At 46.9% G+C, this 24,896-nt stretch overlaps 1 protein-coding gene across 2 annotated transcripts in view; it reads right to left on the bottom strand.

Moving 5' to 3' along the window:
- RGS22 (regulator of G protein signaling 22) overlaps positions 1 to 20,450 on the bottom strand; it is a 742,354-nt gene extending 721,904 nt beyond the window's left edge. For both annotated transcript variants that reach the window (XM_069220550.1, XM_069220549.1), the window contains exons 1-2: positions 19,986 to 20,450; positions 19,761 to 19,789 (exon numbers count right to left, since the gene is read on the bottom strand). In XM_069220550.1, the coding sequence (XP_069076651.1) occupies positions 19,761 to 19,789; positions 19,986 to 20,076 (120 nt within the window). In that variant the 5' untranslated portion in view covers positions 20,077 to 20,450. The remainder of the gene's footprint in view (positions 1 to 19,760; positions 19,790 to 19,985) is intronic.
- Positions 20,451 to 24,896: the final 4,446 nt, after the last annotated feature.

The following is a 24,896-nucleotide window of genomic DNA, read 5'->3' on the forward strand; positions in this document are numbered from 1 at the left end:
TATTCTTTGGCAAATTTATGCTGGCAACACAATGACAATACATTCACACCTGTCAACTGTGTCCATGTGTGCACATTGCCAGTGGGCCTGTCATATTGAGCTGCGAGTTGTGTGTGTGAGTCAGTATGTGATGTGTGTATGCAATGCGATTGGCTGGGGGAGGGAGCTGGAGTGTGTGATGTGGTTGTGTCTGTATGTGTGTCACTTGCATGTGAGACTGATGTAGTTGTGCATGTTGTGTTGTCAGGTGAGTGTGATCATTGTGTGGCAGACGTTGTGTGTAGTTGTGCATGTGTGCTTGTGTAGATGGGTATGTAGTTATGTTGTTTGTTGTGGTCACGGATGGGTGCAGTGTTAATAGTGTGTGTATGTTGTGTCATGGATGTATGTAAATGTGTATTTTCCACATGTACGGGTTGTGTTATGTCAGAATGGCAATCGGTTATTGTGCGATTGTGGTGTGGTGTAGCGTGTAGTGCAGGGGTACACATATGGCTAAGGTACAGCGTGTGTGTGTCACTTACCTGTATTCCATAGCCCGTGACATTGTATGAAGTCAATTGGGTCCCACCGCAGTCTCCCTCCGAAAGCAATCCGTCGCCAGTTAATCTGCTTGCAAAGCTGTAACATCTAAATACGGCAGGCATAAGACCGTCAACTTGAAGGCTTTCTTGGGTCTGCGGCCGACGTGGCTTGTCAATGCGACTGCCAAAATCTAAATCAAGCCCTTAGACTGATACTAAAGCCAACTACTGGTAAGCAATGGATGAACTGTAACCCCCTGTAAATTCATAGTAAGCCCACAGTAGTTCTTTTGCATGCTTACGCTATCTGGTAGAATCAATCTAAAAATGGGAGGCAAAGGCTGGGCTTATGTAGCCTGACACGAGAGGCTATGCTCACTGGGTAAGGTAAGCTATGAGAAACTTGCAAAAAAAGAGGGAAAATATAGCAGACCATTGAGTCTTAGGTGGCAGTTTTAACTGCATCATGGTTTCCCTCCAACCGCCACGTCTTTAACCTGGAGTCCGCAGAACGAGTGGCGTGGATCGTGGTCTTGAATGTTCGGCCTTGGCCAGGTAGGGGCGACTCTTTCTGGTAGCCACGGTGCTGCAGGCAATGGGTACGCCAAGAGCAGGCCGTGTCCCTCAGAAGGAGTGCCAGAGGGAAAAAACCCTGAAACGGGAAAAAAACCTCCAAAAAGATAGGTTCCTGCAACAGGAACAAAAAGAACAGGTAACAGCAGGAGCAAAATACAGGAAAATACACTGGAACCGACGAGAACCAGCACAGGAATACAAGGAAGCAGGAGCGAAGACACCATCCAAACAGAAAGTGTTGCAGCGCAAGGAGAGAAAGAATCACAGCCCTTAAATACCAACAAACAGGAAGCGACCAACAGGAAGTACAAGAACACCATCTTAGATAGGGAAAAACACATAGAACAGAATGGAATAGGAGCCATAGAGAGTAGGGAACAAGGAATGCTGGGAAGAGAAGGGTAATATGGGAAAGGAAGGCACAACAAGCTGACAACAAAAAGAAGAAGAAAAGAACAGGTGAGTGGGGGGGGTCAGACCTGCCTGTCAGCGCGGTGCGCTAAAGAAGAACGAGGCCCCATGCCCAATTTGGGGCCTCGTAAGGTACAGAGCAGGCTGGGAACGCAGCGCGTCTCGGGACCACGTGCCGCGGCCCGAGCCGAATGTTCGGCTCGTGCAGCGACGCAACAGTAGGTCTCCCCCCACACCGAAAGTCCAGGTTTGTGCGAAAACAATCGTGAAAATGGCGAATCAGGACCATAGTAACGAGGTGTGAACTTATTCTGAGAAAGGCATAAAGGCAAAAATTTTGACGAAAGCCAGACTTTATCCTGAAGGTGATATTCTGGAGCCTCCCTACGCTTCTTGTCTGCTATTCTCTTCATGTATCTCTTGGTGTTCAACAGGTTAGATCGAATCAATCTATGGATCTGTATAAGTCGTCTGGAAAATGAAGTAACAGCAGGAAGAGAAGAGGTAGACTGAGGAGTAGTAGGAAAAGAGGTAGGATGATAGCCATAAGAACAGAAAAAAGGAGTGACCTTGGAGGCACTATGGACAGTGTTATTGTAAGAGAATTCAGCGATAGGAAGGTAAGTGTTCCAGTTGCTCTGAGTAGAATTACAAAAGCAGCGAAGGTACTGCTCCAATCCTTGGTTGAGACGCTCAGTCTGTCCATTGGTTTGAGGGTGGAAACCCGATGATAGGGCTATTTTGATATTCAGTGTCCTACAAAAATGTTTCTAAAACCGCGAGATATACTGAGGTCCCCTGTCAGATACAATGCTGTGTGGAACTCCATGGAGACGGAAAATATGATGGATCAATATCGGACTTAGTTCTTGGGAAGTAGGTAATTTTTTCAGGGCAGTGAAGTGAGCCATCTTAGTAAATGGACTCTATGGTGACCATGATAACCCAGTTTCCTGCTGATGGAGGTAGTGAACATATGAAATCAGTAGAAATGGTGTGCCAGGGAGCCGGTGGAACAGGTAATGGTTGTAGTAAACCTGCAGGTGTGGTACGGGGGATCTTTACTTGAGCACATATGGGACAAGCCTGAACGTATCTTTCGACATCCAATTTCCAGGTAGGCCACCAGAAAGATCGCGAGAGTAGTTCTTGTGTGGCCTTGATGCCTCTATGACCAGCAACCGGCGAATCATGGCACATTTGTAGTGCCTTTTCTCTTACTCCATTAGTAGGGAGGAACAACAGGTTCTTATAATAATAATACCCTTGCAGTTTACATATTAGGGGGTTTAGTTTCTTTAATTCTTGATCAGACAGGTTGGAATACTCCAGTTGTACCTCATCCAGGAAAGACTGAGCTACTCCAATGATTTTACTGGGCTCAAGTAGATATTGTGATGGGGTAGGAGTACAATCTGGATATTGGCGAGACAGAGCATCGGCCAGAATGTTTTGGGATCCAGAAATATAGGTGACATAAAAGTCATACAGACTTAAGAAAAAGGCCAAACTAGCCTGACAACTGTTCTGGCATAAAAAATTACAGAAACATTGTAGATTACGATGGTCTGTTCTCACCTCGAAGGGCTCTTTGGCACCCATAAGAAACTGTCTCCACTCTAGGCAGGCTGTTTTCAGAGCTAATAACTCCCTTTCTAGTACTGAGTAATGTTGTTCCGACACAGAGAGTACATGGGACAAATAGAAAACAGGATGTTCAAGACAGCCATCTTCTTGTTGTTGGAGTAAGGCAGCTCTGATGGCTCTTTCGGAAGCATCAGTAACAACAATAAATTGTTTGTTGGTATCTGGGTGTCTCAATATTGGTGCTTGAGTGAAAGCCTTTTTTAGACTCTGAAAAGCTATTTCAGCCACCCGTGTCCAGACAAAGCCTTTCTTTAAATTCTCCTTTTTTAATGTTTGAGTTATGTGGCTGGATTGTTCTGCAAAGTCTAAGATAAATTGCCAATAAAAATTAGCCAATCCTAGAAAACATTGTGTTTCCTTAATAGAGGAAGGAGAAGGCCAGTCTAGGATGGCTTGTACCTTTTCCTGGTCCATTGCTATTCCAGTGGGACTAAGGTGATATCCCAAATACTTGACTTCGGTCTTGTCAAACTCACACTTTTCTGGTTTACAGGACAGTTGATGTTCCCAGAGTCTTCGAAGGACTTGTTTCACGTGGGAGGAATGAAGCTCAGGACGTCTAGAATAAATAAGGATATCGTCTAAGTAGATGACGAGCATATGGTTCAAGAGATCAGAGAACACAGAGTCCATAAATCTTTGGAAAATGGAGGGGGCATTAGTGAGACCAAAAGGCACAACTCTGTACTCATAATGACCAAATGGGGTCCGGAAAGCAGTCTTCCACTCGTCTCCTTCTTTAATACGCAAAAGGTGGTAGGCTCCACGAAGATCCAGTTTGGTAAATCGTTGAGCCCCTCTGACTGCCTTTAGTATATCCTTGATGAGGGGCAAAGGATAACGATCTTTTATAGTTATCTTATTTAGACCTTGAAAATCCAGGCAGGGACGAAGATTCTTTGTCTTCTTGGGTGCAAAAAAGAGGGGAGCTCCTGCCGGAGAGGACGATAGTACAATAAGACCGCTATGTAAGTTTTCTTGCAGATACTCCTTTAGAACTTCCCTTTCAGGTTCCGTGAGTGAATACATCCTCCCAAAGGGAACGATAGCTCCAGGTTCCAAGGGAATAGCACAATCGTAATCTCGATGTGGGGGTAACACAGGTCTGGATGGTTTTTGGAACACATCTTGAAATTCTAGATAGTGATCGGGGACTCCTTGGACTGTATTGAGGGAACATCCGGTAGTAATTTCAGTGGGCATCAACCTCTTGGGTGACCAATATGTGTCTGAAGCAAGGCAGTTCTCATGACAAAACTGTCAGGACAAAGAAACAGTCTGGGTCTCCCAATTTACATAAGGGTTATGTCTTATGAACCACGGAATTCCTAAAATGATAGTATGATTGGGGGATGATATTAGATCAAATGAGATGTGTTCTTGGTGGTTTCCAAATTGTAAACTTAGTGTCAGGGTGGTAGTATCAACTGGACCAGAGGATATTAAGGACCCATCCACTGTGTGAACTTGTTCTGGGATTTCTTTGGGTTGTATTGGTATTTGTTGAATCGTGGCCCAAGTCTTATCCATATATATGCCACTAGCACCACAATCAAGTAAAGCCATCGTTCTGTCTTGATGGCCGTCCGGTAACTGTAAAGCCACAGGTAACATAAACAAAGTTGTGTGATTGTCCTTGAATGAACTGATGGAAGGTATAGCAGATGATCCCGTCCCCTCCCTTCTTACAGAGGACGAGAAGTGGCATTTCCCAATGGCCTTTGAGGACGAACGGGGCAGGTACGAAGCATGTGGCCGGCAGCACCACAATACAGGCACAATCCTTTCTTACGTCTGTCTTCCCATTCGCTAACGGAAAGTGGGACTCGAGTGGTATCCACCTGCATAGGTTCACCTTCTGTGTCTCTGGCGGGAGGACGAGGTTCCTCGGATGATGCAAAAAGACACGTGAAGCGCTTGGCTCGGACGAACCTCTACTCTTTCTCTTCTCCATGCGTTGTTCTTGGAGATGGTATATGATGGAAAGAGCTTGATCCATGAGACCACGAAGATCTTCAACTTGGGTGGAGTGTACTAACTCATCTTTAATCTCTTCTTTAAGTCCTCTACGGAATAAAGTCACCAGAGTTCGGTCCACCCAGGTGGTCTCAGCTGCTAGCTGTCGAAAGCGGGTAATATATTGGAGGACATCTTGTGAGCCTTGTTGGATGTCACATAAGGCTTCTTCCGCAGAGGCCTCCAATCCTGGATGACTAAACATCTGTTTAAACCGATTCACGAAGGCAGGATAGTCCGACAATACTGGGTCATTGGATGATACCATCGGGGTTGCCCAGGCCAAGGCAGGACCGGATAACGCACTGATAAGATATCCCACATTTGTCTGGTCGTGGGAAAATTGGGTAAGTCGGAAGGCAAAATACACAGTTAATGCATCGAGGAACTCTCGCAATTTAGTTGGTTCACCAGAGAAACGAGGAGTAGAGGTGGAGACGGCCAGAACATCTGCACTGCGGAAAGCCAAAGCCTGTCGTAAAGCAGCATTCTCATTGCGGAATGCAGTTCCTGAGCCTGTTGCTGAATGGTCGCCAGAAGAGATTGATCAGGATCTGCAGCAGCCGCCACTGTATCATCCATGGTGTTAGACGACGTCGGGAGTATTGGGCGCTGCAATCTGTCACAACTTACGTGCTGCTTTAACCTGGAGTCCACAGAACGAGTGGCGTGGATCTTGGTCTTGAATGTTCGGCTTGGCCCAGGTAGGGGCCACTCTTTCTGGTAGCCACGGATCTGCAGACAATGGGTACGCCAAGAGCAGGCCATGTCCCTCAGAAGTAGTGCCAGAGGGAAAAAAACCCTGAAAGGGGAAAAAACCTCCAAAAAGGTAGGTTCCTGCAACAGGAACAAAAAGAACTGGTAACAGCAGGAGCAAAATACAGGAAAATACACTGGAACCGACGAGAACCAGCACAGGAATAAAAGGAAGCAGGAGTGAAGACACCATCCAAACATAAAGTGTTGCAGCGCAAGGAGAGAAAGAATCACAGCCCTTAAATACCAACAAACAGGAAGCGACCAACAGGAAGTACAAGAACACCATCTTAGATAGGGAAAATCACATAGAACAGAATGGACTAGGAGCCATAGAGAGTAGGGAACAAGGAATGCTGGGAAGAGAAGGGTAATATAGGAAAGGGAGAAAAACATAAAGGAAGGCACAACAAGCTGACAACAATAAGAAGAAGAAGAAGAAAAGAACAGGTGAGTGGGGGGGTCGGACATGCCTGTGGGCACGGTGCGCTAAAGAAGAACAAGGCCCCATGCCCAATTGGGGGCCTTGTAAGGTACAGAGCAGGCTGGGGACGCGGCGCGTCTTGGGACTGCGTGCCGCGGCCCGAGCCGAATGTTTGGCTCTTGCCACGCGCAGCGCCGCAACACGTCTTCAATAATCATCATCTGTATTTTTTAATAAGCTACTCTATCACCAATATGCTGATGTATATGCATGACCAGCAAGTAAAGTGCCTCAGTGAGTAAACAACTACTGCTTACATTTAATGTAAACAGTAGGCCATGATTTCAAATCATGGTAAGGCTGAATCAGTCTTCCAAAGAAGAAAAATCATTCATTTTGGTATTAGGCATACTTGTCGTTAAGTGTTATTAGAAATTGCAAATGTGAAGTACTGAATGATAAAGTCCCATTATTGAAATACAAAACCAACCAGTCAACTATCAACGAATGGAATATGTTACCTGGTGGCCAAAATGGAGGACACACTTTGAGTTGGCTCTCACAGCAGCAGCCTAATCTTTCATGATCCTGCTGACCCGGGATTGTAAAGTACCCTGCAGCAACTCCCAAAAGAGCTCTTGACAGAGGCCAATGCACTGGCATTTGTGGAGCGGGACCTCAAAGTTGTGAATGGAGATCAAAAGATCGTCTATGCTGGTCTGAGGAAGCAGCATGCGTGGATTATCCACTGCTCCCAGTTTACAGTGGCTGGTATCTTGCTCTGGGGCCAGACTGTTCTTTGCCAGGGTTTCCTTCATCCTTTCCTATTGCCCTTTTGGGTAGCTGCAGTGTGGGTGTACTGGAACTGGGGTTCAACCGCTCAACACTGCACTTCTTCTGGATCACCAAATGGTCTACCTGCTGGGGCATCACTACACTGAGGTGACTGGAGGCCTTGGAACTCAGCGACTAGATCCTGCCCACTTGGCACGGCTTAGCATCCTTCCCCCTGATCGCTGTAGTGACACCCTGGGTCTTACTGGCATTGGGGAGGGAAACTTCCACTGTGCAGTGGATGCTCTTTGGACATGGCTCCACCCGGTATGCCACAGGGAGCAGAGGTATGACTCTCAATGGACCGCAACAGAGGAGTGCCGACTACACTGAGACAGGACTTACATCTCTGCAATCTCTTCTGCTCAATGGATGGAGTCAAAACTCTCACAAAAGGGGGAGGGGGCCTGCAGCATTTGTCCGTCATGTCCATCCCTACCAACTCCATTGCAGCTCTAGATCATTTCTGAGCCTTAAGACCCTGCATCCAATTTTGTGATTGCTGACCTCACCCTAACCGCAGGTCACCCACTTCACTATCAGCCGATCACTGTGAACTGATGATTGGTGGGATGTCCTGTCATGCTTCTGGGTTGCCTCTGGCAGGGTGGGTAGGCCTGTACAGGGCGGTGGAATAGAGGCTGACTCGGATCGTATACCTCTTACGTAAGTCTGGGATAGGCCAACAAACTGAGGGTAACACATGTCCACCTGATGCTGCCAGGTCGCAGATTACACTGGAACAGATTTTCCAACCTATGTGGATCGAATATCGGTGGCGTGGGACTAAAGCTGGGTCTCTTGCTGCAGGGCATGTGGGGGGGGTCGCTGAGAGTGCCACGGAGGCAGAAATTAGAATCTCTGCTGCTGAAGACACTGTCACATCACTAAAGGCCGATGTAGTAAGACATAAGGGCATGGTCGATCATCTCAAGAGCAGAGTTGACGATGCACAAGGAATGTCAAAGAGAAACAATCACGGTTTGTTGGCATCCCCGAGGGAGCCGAGGGACCCCATCCTGAACTATTTCTTAATGCCTAGGTTAAGAAACGGGCTCCCATGGACATGTGGTCTATCTGCTTTATTACTGAACTATTTTGTTGCTCGCTGATGCAAAAGCCCTCTCTTTGGGCCTTCCCAAAGCCCATGACTGCCAGGTCTCCTAATTATGCAGATAGGGATGTGGTCCTGCACCAGTCGCACCTTTGCCCGACCTACACACTGAATCCTCTAGAGTCAGGACTTATCCTGACTGCACAACACATGTTAAGGGACCTAGCAGGAAGGGCAATAGCCTGTGGAGAATGACTTCCTGGATGTTCCAGGATGGAGACTTTGGGGATTACTACAGCCAGCAGCTAGTAGACTACCACTAGTTTACTGAGGAAATGGTGATGTCACCCACTACACTTTGGGAGGGAATTAAGGCGACCCAACGTGGACGGATCATCTCCTATAAAGCAGAAGCAAAATAGCATAGGCATAGGGATATATGAGAGTTAAGAGGAAACCAAGTGGAAGTTAGAATGCCAGACTGCAGACCCCCGAGCAAGACATAACATGGACTCTTGAGAAACACAGACGTTTATTATGGCGGAAGTTACTGGATACGACTCTGCTGTCTCAGGAGGCATCCCATTATAAGATTCAGACACTGAGTTAATGGCTGGCAAGCTCCTCTATTGGCTTACGAATAGGGACTTAGAACTCTGAAGCTTCTGACTGATGCCTGTTAGATTGTACAAGGATTTGCACACTTTTATAGATCTATGGTTAGCTGAAAACCAGATAAACTCCCTCAGGAATGTTGCTCTTACTGGCCCCTTTCATTAATAAACCTCAAAAACAAAGCGTTAGCTCAAGTATTCGCCAACTGATTAAGAACAGTAATATGTAGTTTGGTGTACTATGGCCAAAATGGTTTGCTGTTCAGATGCAGTACACGGCACTGCCTTGGGCACCTTCACAATGCTCTTGCACACTCCATGGACAATAAAGACTGTAGAGTCCTATTAACACTCAATTTTTCAAGACCTTTTGACTCGTCCTTTAGTTGTTGAAGATGGGACTCTTGTACCAAATGGATTTCAGACCCTTTTTTCTGTAGATATGTTCAGGTGCCGTATACAGAAACGTGGGGGCATGTCAGGGTGAAAGGCATACTTCCTCCTCTTCATGATTGGCCGGGGCACCCACCAAGCTCCCCACTATTGCCTATTCTATTTGCCCTTACTATTGAATAACTGGCTGAATGGATACACAGAAATGCTCAGATTCAATGGATTTGAAAGGAAGACAGAATATCTTTTTATGCCGATGACATCTTGGTTTATGTGGACAAACCCGAGAAGTCTAATCCCAGGCTAACGCAGATGTTGCATATATATGGGGAGGCATCCGGTCTCATAGATAATTGGGCCAAGGCCATACACATTGGCGTATCTGGGTGCCACAACACCCTTGCATAGCCTAATACCCTATATCCTGCCCATGACCATTTTAAGTACCTTAGCATTTATACTGCAATCAGCCATCAACAGGTATGGAACCTAAATATTGCACCACTACTTTCTAGGACGCAACGTGTGGAGCCCCCTACCTGCAATGTTGAAGGGTACATTTTAAAATGATCTCTCTTAAATGCCTCCAAAATTCCCCAATTAGATTCCATATTCCTTTTTTCAAACGCTACACAGCAATCACTATAATATTTCTTTGGGTGGGAAAAAAATCCCTGTGATGCATGTGTTAGACCTGGCATCCTTACAGTGGTCTTACCCCCAGACTTTTTGCCTTTAACTCAGGTTTTGTTGCTGTATCGTTTTGTTAGCCTTAGGACTCTGAGCACTTTACCACTGCTAATCAGAGCAAAAGTGCATGAGCTCCTCCCCTAAAAACATGGTAACATTGATGTATCTTCAATTGCCATATTTAATTTACCTGTAAGTCCCTTGTAGCGCACTATACTATATACCCAGGGCCTGTAAATTAAATACTACTAGTGGGCCTGCAGCACTTATTGTGCCACCCACTCCAGTAGCCCTGTAAACCTGTCTCAGGCCTGGCTCTGCAGAGCCTGTGGGTGCAGTCTCACTGTCACCCCGTCTTGGCATCTAAAATCCCTTGCTAAGCCCACAGCTCCTCTTTTCTTACATATAGGTCATCTCTAAGGTAGGCCCTAGGTAGCCCATAGGGCAGGGTGCCATGTAAGCAAAAGGCAGGACATGTACCTTTATGTTTTTCAAGTCCTAGTAATGAAAAATGCCCAAAGGTAATTTTTCATTACTGTGAGGCCTGCCGCTCTCATAGGCCAGCATTGAGAATTCCTTAAGATTTAATTCCGGACCAGGTAGGAGAAGCTGCATCATGTTTAATACCATCTAAATAATAATACATACTCTTTAATGGTAAAGTCTGATTTATTATTACTATTGTAGAAATGCCACTTTTAGAAAATTGACATTTTTCTGCACATTCTGCCATGTGTGCCTACAGCCTATCTCCAATACATGTGTGGCTTGGGCTAGGTGACAGTTCCACTTGTGCATTCCCTTCAGACACCCACAACATAGGATACTCAGCCACATCTAGTTTCACCTGCATACTGATGGGTCTTCCTGGGAAGGAGGTTGGGAGGGACTCACATTTACATCTCAAAGGGTAGGGACTGGGGTCCACACAAAGGGGCTGATTACCTCCAACTGGCTGCCTGGAGCCGAGAATGACCTGAAAGTGGAAGCCATGCACTTCACAAGAATTCTTTTGCAGTTATCCCCCACATCAAAGGCACTTTTCTGTATAAGAAGTGGGTCTCCTGATCCACTCATCAAATCTCTACTGGACTAAGAAGAAACTCTGTCTGTAGTAAAGGCTGCTGCGCAGAACGATTGTCACTGTATTGTGCTGACTATTCCCAGGAACTGCTGCCCTGCTGAGCTGCCCTGCTGCCTGCCGATCTCTGTCCAGCATAATAACCATCAAAGCAACTCCAGAGTATCTCCAGGGTCTTGCTGGTGCCCAGCTTCCCAACAGGCCGTGCTTAGCGGAGTTGCCAGCCGTGACCAGTCTTCACCCAGTATCCCTTAAGCTCGCTCGCTGTACTCTTGTTAAATCACCGCTTGTTTCCCTGTCTCAAGAGCCATCGTTCTCGGAGGGAAACCCTTCTCCAGTGCGGCCCCTGACAAGACCGCTGGGACCGCACCAACAAGAGCCTTACTGATCTTGAGGGCCTTAGAACACAGCTGCGCCTCGCTGGTGCGGGTCAGGACCAGTGGCCGATACCAGGGAAGTATTTATTTTTTTTTATTTAATAACTCATCGATCCACAACCAGGAAACCCCACTAGACACCAGGAATTTCACTTGGGGAGGGGGGGGGGGGGGGGGGGGAGAGGTCAGCCCCCTCTGTAAATATAAATATAGAGAGAGAGAGAGATCACTTTTGTCGATGCATGTTTGGTTTCTCTGGGGGCTACAATCAGCGCCCAGGGAAACCACACCCACATACAAAAGTGATCTCTTTATATATATATATATATATATATATATATGTAAATTTGCCACCAGGCCTCTTGCAGCTTGCGTCTTCAAAGCAATGCACATATTTCAACTGACGTGTTTCAACTGTAGCTTTTAGGCAGCAATTAAAAAGTCAAGTAACTCTTGTGATTATGTTTCCGCTAGAAAAGGATCTGACTTTTGTCTAGTGGCAGTAGCGCAGAAGGTTTATATGCCTACTGCCAAGATCAAATCTGTATTTTATGTGAATAGCTGAGTGGATTAGTAAAGCCAGCCATTACCTGTGCTATAATACAAATGAAATGTATGTGCAAGGGGGGCTATGGAGAGATGAAGCACTTTTGCTCTGTGGTAGTGAGGGAATCCGAGGAGGAGGTCATGGGAGTGGGAGCACCAATAATGATAGCTGGACTGGGCTGCGGAGGCGCGAAAGACGAAGAAGTGAAGATAAGGTGACCTTTACTGCTGCATGCATCACACACACACACCAGCAATTTTGACTATCTATGTGCTAGTGTTTTAGAGCAACAGTTTAGCCAGTAGCAGAGATGGCGTGTCGTTGAAAGACTGACGCTGTAAGCCCTAACTCGGGTTATGGAGGACAGCTCTGACGTAGGATCAGAGACTGAGACAGCAGATACTGAGACAGAATCTGAGGGATAGGACAATGGCGCAGACTCTGGGAGTGATTTTTCAGTCAAAGGAGTCCCATCCGACAACTCAGTGCAGCAGGACAATAGCGGGTTATCCCAAAGTTTTCTTACCCAGAACACCCTGCAAAGGTGAAATGTTGAATAAAAACTCTACTCCTGCTTTTCAGTCACACAACCTACAGGAAGATGCTGGGATCCACAAAATTCCTACCACCCAGTGTTTCCCACCTGTCCTGATACAAACGCTACCCCACTTGAGTGCCTGTACCTAGTGCCTGCGTCAGGAATGGATCACCCCAAGGTCAACAGTTTCCCTCATGTAAGAACTAACAATGACATGGGCACTAGGCCTACCCACACAAGTGAGGTATCATTGTTATGGGAGACTTGGGGGAATGCTGGGTGGAAGGAAATTTGGGGCTCCTCTCATATTCCAGAACTTTCTGTCACTGAAATGTGATGAAAAAGTGTGTTTTTTGCCACATTTTGAGGTTTGCAAAGGATTCTGGGGAACAGAACCTGGTGAGAGTGCCACAAGCTACCCCATTCCGGGTTCCCCGAGGTGTCTAGTTTTCAGAAGTGTCCAGGTTTGCTAGCTTTCCCTAGGTGCCAGCTGAGCTAGAGGCCACAATCCACAGCTAGACACAATCCAAAAACACGTCACATTTCAATGTAAAAAACAGCTAAGGGGTTAAGGAACCCAAACACAAACATTTTAGAAACAATTTTTTGCAAAAGAAAATGAATGCAACACAATACTCGGTGAAAAGTTATTGCTCCCAGTACATATTACTTTACAAGATGATATATACACTTATCAATAGTTGATTGCTACAGTTAGGTGCAGCAAGTGTAAATAAAAGTGCCTGTGCAAAGTGACTAGTGAAACAAGGAAAGCGACTGAAGATAAAATACACAAGTAAAGTGCGGTCTTTGGTGGGCCGGAGATCAGTTTTGCGGAGCTAAGACCAGATCCTGATGTGATGTTGGGCGGCAGAGTAGAGCCATCACATATTCTGAGGAGACAGGACGTGGCGTAGTTTGGGGCGGGGTGGAGCACAGCAGAGCAGGGGAGGGGTGGGAGGAGTGATCGGGCCCGGACAGGCCCAGCCAGGAGACACCGGGAGATGGTTTACTCACCACTCCAACCGCCTGTGCCATTGCCAGCTAGCCGGTGTCGCTGCCAGGGCCGGGCTGGGGCTGGACGAGGCGGCGGAGCGGAGCAGTGTTGAGCCAGTGCGACCCACCAACCTGCGGAGCCTGCAGCTGCGGCGCCTCGAGCAATAGCACTCTGAGAGGCATCTGGGGCTGCCAAGATTTGACCCGAAGTTTGACGGGGGTCCAATGAAACGCAGCACTCGAGGAGAACCGGCGAGAAGCGGTGAGTCCCCTGGTGCGCAAGTCCATTTTCGGCTGCTTGACTGCTTGCCGCACGTTTTGCCGTGTCTTCTACTCCTTTGGGTCCCTCCGCCCTCTGCATGCTCTGTTTGCTCCGAGTGCTTTGCTTCTCATCCACTCACCTGCCCGATGATTGGTGGATACGTGAAAAAGGAGTTTAAAAGAGCCCAAGAGAGATACAAAGAGAAATGAAGATATAAAGACACAAAGACATCAGACATTAAGACATAATGATATAAGACTTCTAACAGTCTTCGATAAAACTGACTCACTGATAGACTGTGCGCCTGGAAGGCGGGGTGCTGATAAGGGGGCTGAAAAAGTGACTGAAACAGTTGAACCATTGACAAGTTGAACCCTGTCAGTCAGATCGATCTCAGTAGACTCTAACAGCTTAGTGCAAACCACAACAACGAGTCAATGGTCCCCCAGACCCTTAGCTCCCCTTGCCAATAACATCAACAATAACAACAACAACTACAACAATAACAACTGCGTGGAACACAGTCATCAGCCACTAGCGACAGTGGATCTAGAAAACCTAGAAACTTGGAGATCCAAGACCGCAGCCCTACAGAGGCGAGAGTGTAGGGGGCAAACCGGGAACAGCCGAAACCAACCACAGGCTATAGGCCATAAGCGTGCTTGTGCCCCCTCCCCAATGGTGGGTGTGGCGGCGCTTAATCCATCCAAGCACATTGACGGTGCAGCTCACAACTCGAACAAGTGGCAATCCCCCCTCCAGTCGCGGGGCTCCAAAAGTCCTACTGGGCGCCCAGCGACCACAACGGTGCAAACAGGAACAAAGCACCATGAAGGTGAGGGCAACGAATCAAGTGATACAGCTGGCCAGGCACTAGTAGACAAGAATAAACTAGGACTAGGACTACCCTCAAACGGAAAGCCACTAGCTCTAAGAAAATGTACATCCATAATTACTTCACAAGTGCAAGAAGTGGGGCAGGGGACGGAGAGGACGAGGGAGATGAACAGGAAGAACCCTGGTCATCCATGGAGGACCCCGCTTCACAGGCACCAGTTATTTATCTACACCCGCCTTCGGGTCTATTCCAGCACCAGGGCCAACATGAACTGAGCACAAACAAGAACAAGGACTGGAGCTGGAGCAGGAGCAATCTCAACCGCGTTTGACCTCAAAAGCTAAGGAGCAGGACTCTAGCAGTGGTACGACAAGCTTCGGCATGGGTTCCTCAATAATCGGAGAGCTGGTTGAAATGGCAGACACAGCTTTGAAAGAGGGCCAGGATAGCCTCAATGGGAAAATCAATGACAAAATTAAAGAGGAAAATACCAGCGACGGGTGAGCAAAAAGATGCACCCAATGAAACCAGACTACGAGTCAGAGATACCAGGACCAGCATCCACAGGAGGGAGAGTCAACCCAGAAATGGGACAAAGGAAGACAGAACCCCAAAGGGAAAACAGCCAGGTAATAGTGGTTGAGGTCCACCAGCAGAACCGAACAGAGACGGTTCGTGTAAATGAACTCATTAGCAATGGTCACGCATGCTCCACTCCACTACATGGCTTACTGAAAGCTTCAAGGGGATGGCCAAACATAACATAGCAAGAAGAGAAAGAGGATTGGCAAGATAAATGGCCATCACCAATTACAAACATGGGAGTACCAAGCGCCGGGATAAGGACCAAGAGCCCTCAGGAGGGAAACTCAGTCCAAAATCCCCCTTACAAAGGGGAAAGGCAGTGAGTCTGGATCACATCACTGAGACCATCAACGCCTCGATTCTAGCTGCAGTTAAAGCCTTAACTTGGCAATCACACAAAATGGAGATCCATCTAGAATTAACCCACATGCTAGCACAAAGCGTAATTGCTCTAGACAGCAAACTGAACGCGCTCTGTGGAAAACTAGATAATTGGGATCACAGACGGAGGAAGGATGTGGCGGTAGTTGGGGTGCAGAATCATGAAATAATAGACAAACTAGTGACCTTGCCAGATTTATTAACCAGTATTATTCAACACTGTAAATACGCCGCCGGAAATTGCAACAAAACAACTGGCAACGGGACAGAGGGTAACCAGCAAGAGACTGGGTCCCTTGAGCTACTCTCCAAAGGCCCAATAATGTACACAGGTGGGGAAGACGAAGCAGTGAGATGGAATCAAACCATATTCATCAAATAGCGAAACCTCCAGAAGCACAGCCTATTGTAGTCGCAAACGTATCTGAAAATAGCATAGAAGAGCAAGTCATTGACGCAAAACAAAAGCCACCATGCGAGAAAGATCTTAGGTTCAAGCATCATCCACGATTAACAAGAGGACAGAAAAAGAAGTTGAAAAAAAGTTTGAAAGTTACAAAACAAAAAAGAAATAATAGACGACCGGGATAGGGAATTTCCAGCAGACTTCTGGGCAGATTATGACATACCCAATTTTCCAGCAAAGATTGCAAACAAATGTGATACATGAAACCACCATCCAGGATCACGCTGGCATGGTAATTAATTAGGTGGGGGAAGGGAAGGAAAAGTCTCCTAAAGGCATAAACATGGAAGACTGCCTAAATCTAGAGCCAAAAAAATACAAAGCGGCACCTGACCAAACGCGCTCCACTGGCCATAATCACGAAATAGTAAAGATCGGCTTAACCCCAATAGAAGAACAAGCCGCTCCATAGATTGAAGAGGCAGAGGCCGATATGGGCCTAGAAATATTGGCCACAATGGAAGGAGGTGAAGAGGGGGGGGGGGGGCTCACAGAAGGATTCGACAAAAAGAAGCAGCCACCCTGATCCACCAGATGGCTCTAGAGGGTAGAAGGAACATCTCACGGACCAGGGAGCTGAGACTCCATTACATGTAAATAAGGACGCTCCTAAATGGCGCGAAATGTATAATAGAAAGGTTAGGACAAGGCCTGCAATTCGGCACCAAAAACAGGAATTGTCCACCCAAGGACCCAGTAATCAAGCAAGTAGAATAGAATAGGAAGGGGGACAAAAGGATCACCTCCGGGAACCCAGTCCAAGAGAAAAAACAGAGTAGACTTTAATGTCAATAAAGAAACCTTCGTACGCACAGAAGCTATGGAGACTGTGCAGGAGGATGTATGGAGTAGAGAATACAACCAGCAAATACCTGTAAATACCACCCATCCACAATTTTCCACAACATGAAGGCTAGATAAAGAGCAGGTGTATCAGGGAAGCACTAATACAAAAAGCATGAACAGGAAGAAAACCGGTGAACAGCCGAGAATAATATTCTCTCCCCTATGTGTCACAGGGCCCCTGGGATATACTTAACAGAATAAACATCTTGCGATTACTGCATCCTATACCATCACTATCGACCCTTACATCAGGGAACTTGCTAACAGTAAGTTTCAATAAATATCCACGGATTTGTCCAGGAGAGTCAACATTAACATCCTTGGCTAACCAGGACATGGTTCATAAAATCCTTGAATTTGAGAGACTTCTGGAAGACCTGGGCATACAAATTAGCATACCGAGAAAAGAGCACTATCCGCAAGTGCTGACAAGGGAATCCGAAGTTACATGCCCGCCCAAAAAATCATTCAGCGCTTTGAGGGGCACCCCAGCAGTAAAACCTCTGATAATAGACAAAAACCTTCATCAGGACATGTGGAAGGCTGAAGAGCAACCTAAATGATCAAATAAAAAGGATTAAAAAACTGGAGCTGGTCTGATTGAGAGAAGTATTACAGAAGCCTTGCGGAAGCTCACCAATAAAAGTACATTTATAATACTCAATTATGCTCCTGATGTAAGAGTCACAAATGTTAAAAACATTTAGGAGGTAAGCCCTTTCTCTTACTTCGTTAAGAATGGGCTATGGAGAAGGAGAATGTAATTGTGAGTATATATTTGGGGCATCATCTCGATGTTCCAATGAGAAGAAGGGAAGGAGGTGAAGATCACTCACCCAAAGTGGCTACAGTCCGCAGCTGTCAACGATAAAAGCTCCAGTCATCTCACTCGTTGGGAACACTGGCAGAGTGTGTCAGCTGTAGTATTTCAAGGAAACTGCTAATGGCACAGTGCCTGCGTGGAACGGCAATCTAAAACCTACCCACAAGGCCGCCACCCACGTTTGTTTAAAAAATGTTTGTGTTTGGGTTCCTTAAAGCAATACAGGTTCTTGTAAGTATTTTAGTAGGCACCGCCAGGGCTCTAAAATGTGTGTCCTAATTGCTACCCAGACCCTCAGGTTTACTGGGTTACCCCATTAGTTTGCAGTGGTTATGAATGATTAGCTTCATGTGGACAGAGACGACCTGTGTGTTTAACTTGAACTGGACAGTCTTGAAAGATACAGCATTTTGGACTTGCTATATGACTCATTACAGAACCGTGATTCTTCCCCTGCCACCTTGATCTCACTGAAATGTTGGTTGCATGCACTCAGGTAAATACAGTGGGAGAGGGTGCTGACCGCTGAAACACTGTTTTGAAGGCGGACCCGACTGCATCGCACAGAGGGGATAAAGGGTTGTTGACACAAGGATAACATTGCTATCTCTAAAATGGCCGACATATGGACAGGGGACAACATCTGCTCCTTCTCCTACTTCACAAGACCTAGGACATGCATAGGTCGAAATGTTTTCACTGTTTATAACTCCATCATGCCTTGCATGTCCATATTCAGGGTAACACTACGCTCCCTGAATACAACTCTTTGGAGGAAAAAGGGAGGATGGTTGCAATTGAAGGGAACGTTATTTCACAGATATGTGCTCTGCTAAATAACTCCCTAGACCCTATGCTTGCTCTACTACACAGATGGGACCAGGATGTTAGACCACTAGATGATGCTGATTGTGCTGAAGAAAATATGGCCCCTAAACATCTCGCAGTTTCGGTGAGAATGTGACTGATTCAACTCAAATACCTGCATTGTGTCTACTCTTGACAATCCAGACTGAGTAGAATGCAGTGTGACATTGATCCACAAACATGACATAATGAAAGACAACAAATCCCCTCAACAATAATGTCTCTAAATATAACAAGTGCCCTTCGGCGCTCAAGTGGTCACACAAATGCATCCACAACATCCCAGCACAACATATTACATTTTATCTCTCAATACTGTTTGCTCCTGTGCTCTAAAAAAACCTAAATGTATGTTAGCCGCCTCCCCACAGTATACTGCAATTGTGACCCAGGTAAGTTCCGCACAGTCCAAAGCCCCCAGGGATGCAAACTAACCTTACATGGGTTCTCTGTGCATGCTTTCCACCAAGTCACGTGTCTAAAAGGATTTGATTTACAAAGACTGGCTATGCAGGTCCAATTGTTATTTCAGACATAAATTACCTAAACGTACCATTGTAATGGAGGCTATGTGATTTTTTTAATCTTCAGCATTGCTGCTGAAAGAATTTAGTGATTCTAATGACTCCACCCACGTCACATAGATACTAGATGGGAGTGTCCGCCCTTATTTGCCATCACTGTCTTTGTTTCTATGTACATAAGTGAAAGCAAGAACTCAAGCAATGCCCCACAAGTATATCAAGGCTCCATATTGGAATGACAAACGGGACTTTGTACGATACTTTTAAAAGCATCATCTTTTCCCAGGATCATAACGGCAGTAAAGAAAGGTTCTGCGGGACAAAATGTGGCAATAGTATTTGCAAAAAATGTGTAAAGTGAGTGGACAAGACAATGTTCTGAAAAAGCACATGGTTAACGGGATTGGTAAGCGTTTTTTCTAGAAACAGAAGTCAACTGCGTTATTTATAAATGTATAGATTAATGCTGTGCATTCTTTAGGTTGTCCGGTGTGTCCATAAATCAGATATCCACAGATGCAATGACGCCAGGGTTAAGTAGGAGAACCTGTGGGGTCCACCGGAGAAAAGGAGCACCTCTTAAGTTGAAAGAATATTCAGACAATGCAAAAGCTTACTAGACTCTATGAGCAAGGGGGTTTAATGACTCTTTAGCATAATTAAAGTTTAAAATAGCCTTGGTGTACTCACGAATGTTTCTTCTGTTATTTTTGGAGGCTCTGAAACAGAGAAGTGAAAAAAACAGTTTCAGCACTCACTGGAAACATACACTGTAGAAAGAGACGTGAGCCGAAGCTATATATCATTAATGCCCACCAAGGCACACGTGTGATAGATACACTAAGCGTCAGAAACGTGAACTCAAAAACCAGTGTGTTGAGCATCCGTCTCGTTGTCAGAGGGAACGCTTCTTACCAGTGGTCAGCCTTTTCTCCCTCATTGTCTGGTAATGATATGGGTCCCTTCTTAATGTTCCAAGTGCATGGATGCGCTGTTCAGATTCCATTTCTTGGCGCTACGCCACTTCGCACATCATGTTGGACGCCCCCTGCGACAGCCCGTCCGAGGTGGTCTCCCAGCCGTCTCATTTATGCAGACGCGTGGTCTCCCGGTGGTGGGGCGCTGGGGTTGTTCGGCAGCACACCCTTCATTTGTGCGAGAGCAGGGAGTTAGACTGGCGTAACCTGCAGTCTGAACCCGTCCTGCCTGCGTCCTGCGCTTCCAGGCAGGCCTCCGGGTTGCTATGGTGCTGCATACAATGCCATGAGAGAGCAGTGTTTCTCTCTCCCGGCACTAAGCAAACACGGCGACTCCTGCAGCCAGCTTGCCTGCGACCCGCTCGTGTGATAGCGGAGTCTGCTCGCGGTGACTGTGCATTGTGAATCATGTTCAGCCGCCAGGGTTGCGTCGTGATGCGTGCGGGCCAAAGCTTTGGCACCGGGCAGCGGGCTCAGGGGAGACAGGAACTTGAGAAGTGACGCCCTTGCGTGTAAGCCTGCACTCCGACGTACAAAGCGTGTTCCTCCTAGTGGCTGAGGGAATTGTAGATGAAGGGAACCGTAACGTGGTTTTACGCTAGAGATTCTGCAAATAATGGGCCTTGGATCATTTAAGACCTCTTTTGTCTACAGGGAAACACGATATTTCCAGCGATGGTTCACAAACAGCTCTCCAGTCAAATCAGTGTTCGCCGCTGAGAACACGGGGACAGGGCGACGAGCTTGTGCGCGCATGTTACATTGAAGTTGCTTTTCACTGAAACAGGGTGAGTTTAAATTAATTAATAAAAAAGTCCGCTGTACACGCAGTTTCTCGTTCTATGTACCGCCCTTTGTGCCTCTGCGAAGTGGGGGTCGCTGGCTTGAGCAATGGGCGGCTTTACGCCTGCTCCTCTTTTGTGATATCACAACCACGCGTCATAAAACCATTCAGAGCTTCGGGCCCGTAGCTTTAACTGCAAGATTCTCAGACCACCCTGAAGCCACCAGGAGTGCCAAAGAAGCATCTTTAGTGTAACAGTGCCATCCAGGGAGGTTCACGCAGGCTGCGGACACAATTGTGCAAGAACAAAATAGTTTGCCTTGTGGCTCTAAAAAGCAAAGTGTTGTTCTCGACTGTTGCATGAGTTCTCCAATGTGACCGAAGTACATTCAAACGAAATACCATACTTTGTTAAAATTGCCTACGCTCCATGTTCTTCTACAATTGCGGTTTTGCAACGCGTTATGATGATCACGCGTTTCTCCCATAAAAATATACACAGAAAACTATCAAACTAAACTAAAGCGCTACAACAAATTATTCTAACTCCTGTGTTACGTTTACAACTCCTAAGCAAAGTCGTGCCACTTTCCTCTACCCGTGTCTCATGGTATATTACATTGTTTTGAATGATTGTTGCCTTGCCTCTTATCTCCTGGAGACAGCACTAACAAAACTTTAAGCTTCTAACTATTATCTTTGACCTATAAATTCAGTTATCGACTGTAGGAAGCTGGCCTGGTGTATGGTGGGTACCTAAGGTACTTACACTTTATACCAGGTCCAGGTACCCCCTTATTAGTGTAGTGTAAGCTCTGTCTAGAAGCCAGGCTCTCTAGTGTAGCTGTGGATGAGCAGCCAAGGCTTATCTAGGAGACATGCAAAGCTCATGCAATACCACTGTAGTCACACAACACTCACACACCTGAAAGAAAAACAGTGTAAAAAAAATAAAGGTACTCTATTTTAGGGACACAATACCAAAAAGTACTAGAGAGGCACCCCTTCAATATGAGGTAAGTAACACAATAAACATAGACACTAGTTATCAGCAATAGGCATAGAAAGTGATAGAAAACAGTGCAAATGCAGTTAGACAATAGTGACCCTAGGGGGAGCCCAAACCATATACTAAAAAAATGAAATGGGAACACAGGGCCCCCACCTAGGTAAGTGGAATGTGCAGAAGGGGGTTGGGGGTACTAAGAAACCCCAAAGATAAGTACCACAGTGCTACCTAGTTACCAAGAGGAAAAGAGTAAATTACTAGATTTTCCCCAAACCACCCAGAAGGAAAAAAATGAAGACAATGCAACACCTAGACAAGACAGCAAGAAACCAGCAGTGGATTCCTGATGAGGAAGACCTGTGGAAGAAGGGGACCAAGTCCAGAAGTCACAAAAGAGTCTCTGAGGAGTAGGAGCCACTACACTCCCAGCTGTGGATGCAGGAGTTGGTCGACTGTAGGACGAAGACGGTCAGAAATGCAGCCCTGAAGCTGGTGAAGAGTTCCTGGAGGATGCAGTCGACGTCCCACTCTGGGTGGAAGATTGCAGTCGGTCAGTGGTGTGGAAAAGCCACCAACAAGTCTTGGCAAAGGCAAAAGTCGTGGTGAAGCAAAAGTGGGGCTGCCGGGGACCAGCAAGGTGCAGGAGTACTCAACCGACAGGGGTGGTGCAAGGGGGACCCTCAGCAAGGCTGAGAGGCCACAGAATAAGAGGCATCCCACACAGGACACCCACTGGACAAGGAATCAGGAGTTGCACAAGAGCCCATGCAGCATAACTGGAAAGGGTTCCACGCCGCAGGAGACGCACGCAGAGGGCTGTGCATCACAGGAAGGAGGGCTGGGGCTACACAGAGCCTGAAGATCCTTTGGAGGAGATGCAAACAAGCCTTCGTAGCTGCAAGAGAGGCAGTGCACGGGGGTACAGTCCTGCGTGGGAAGGCCACCAAAGTTGGACAGCTGGCAGAGAGGACCCAGAGGACTACTCTGGACCACCATCCGTGATGCAGGATCCACGCAGCTGGTCATCATTGTAGTTGGTGCCTATGGATGAGGGGAGTTACTCTTTCACTTCAAGGGAGATTCCTTCTTCCTTCTTGTGCAGACTGAAGACTTGCCGCCCTCAGAGGATGCACAGCTGGGGAAATGTTGCAGAAGCTGGAAGGAGCTGTGGAAACAATGTTGCAAGCAGAGTATTCGCTGTTGATGCAGATTGTCGGTTCCTGGAGGGTCCAGACGCAGTTTCAGTGGCTAGAAGTCGAAGTAGAGGTTGCAGATGACTGCTGCAGGAATCTTACAAGCTGAATCTGAGGACCCACCAAAGAGAGAGATCCTAAATAGCCCTGAAAGGGGTATTGGATACCTAGCCAGGTGACTACCTATCAGGAGGGGGTTGTGATATCACCTGCCTGGCGACTCAGATGCTCCCAGAGGTCCCTGCCAACCTTGGATTCAAGATGGCAGAACCCAGGGACCCTATGGAGGAGCTCTGTACACCACCACTGGGGTGGTGATGGACAGGGGAGTGGTCACCCCCCTTTCCATTGTCCAGTTTCACGCCAGAGCAGAGACTGGAGGTCCCTGATCCGGTGTAGACCGGTTTATGCATGGAGGGTCCAAATGTGCACCTTCAGAGCATGCAATAAACTTAGTACACTGTTCCATAAATAAAGAATATCGATACACACAGGGCTAGAGATAGTCAGTAGTTAAGGAGAGCCCTCACACACCCAATAGGATGTCAAGCTTCATCACTGGGCAATCTCCTCGTCAGACCGGCACTGCAATGCCTGACGGGCCACCCCTATTACGGTGGTGGTACTTAACCAGAGATCATCTACCAAATTTGGTTAGACCTAGGATGAATACTATCAGAATATGTAGGATAGAAGAAAAACTTTAAAATTGGCTCAGAACCATAAGTATCACATTTAATAAGTCAGGAATAGGTTCAGGCCATGATTAAAAGTAAAAAGAGGAAGTGCTGATGGGAATAATGTTCCACTGCACTCCACTCAAGGGAAATAGGTAGTGCCCCAAATCCTAGAAAAATTTGTCACCATGTTTCGCGTCTAAGTGGTCGTTATGATGCTGTGACGCTTCTTCAGGACCGTTGATACTACTTCTCCTACACTAATGTGAAAAAATAAGTGCTGGATGGTCACTTACTTAATGAAGACTGCCCGTCATAGTCAGTTGGTCAGCCAGTCGCCCATCCCATTGTAGAGTATGGACTTCATAGGAATGCGGAAGCCTCAAACCAAGGGAGTATTAAATTTGCAGTCCCTGGTCCGCGGCCTAGACCTACCCTGGGCCGCGCTCCTGTAAACCTTCAAAGCATACCAGTGGCTCGGGTAGGCTACTCCTCCCAAGCCATGTAATACCTATTTCCAGTAGGGAGAGGGTGTTAGCCCCCCTCCTAAAGGAAATCCTTTGTTCTGCCTTCGTGGGCTTGAGCTGTTCAAGCAGCTGGAGGGCAGAAAGCTGTCCGAGTGGTGGAAGTAGCTTGGGCTGCCTGGAAAATCCTAAAAGGCTGGTTGGAGCAATGCTGGGCATCCTCTCAGGAGCCCCCAGAGTGCATGGAATCATACTTCCAATACTGGCAACAGTATTGGGGTACGATTCCGATATGTTTGATACCAAATTTGCCTAGGTTCGGAGTTACCATTGTGTAGCTGGACATAGGTAGTGACCTATGTCCAGTACAAACATAAAATGGCGTCCCCGCACCAAACATAAAATGGCACTGGAGTTTGTGGGGGCACCTCTATTAGTGCAGGGGTGCCCTCACACACAGGTACTTGCATCATGCCCTCTGGGCTATGCGGGCCTGCCATAAGGGTGACCGGGTGCAGTGACCTATGGTGAAAAAGGGTGCATGCACCCTTTCATGCAGGCTGCAATGGCAGGCCTGCAAACCACTTTGCATGGGCTTCCCATGGGTGGCATAATACATGCAACAGCCCATGGGAATCCGCTGGTACCCCATCCCTGGGTACCTGTGTACCATATACTAGGGACTTAAATTGGGGCACCAGTATGCCAAATGTGGTGTGAAA

This window comes from Pleurodeles waltl, chromosome 2_2 (assembly GCF_031143425.1).
Source record: "Pleurodeles waltl isolate 20211129_DDA chromosome 2_2, aPleWal1.hap1.20221129, whole genome shotgun sequence".
Classification (NCBI taxonomy): Eukaryota; Metazoa; Chordata; class Amphibia; order Caudata; family Salamandridae; genus Pleurodeles; species Pleurodeles waltl.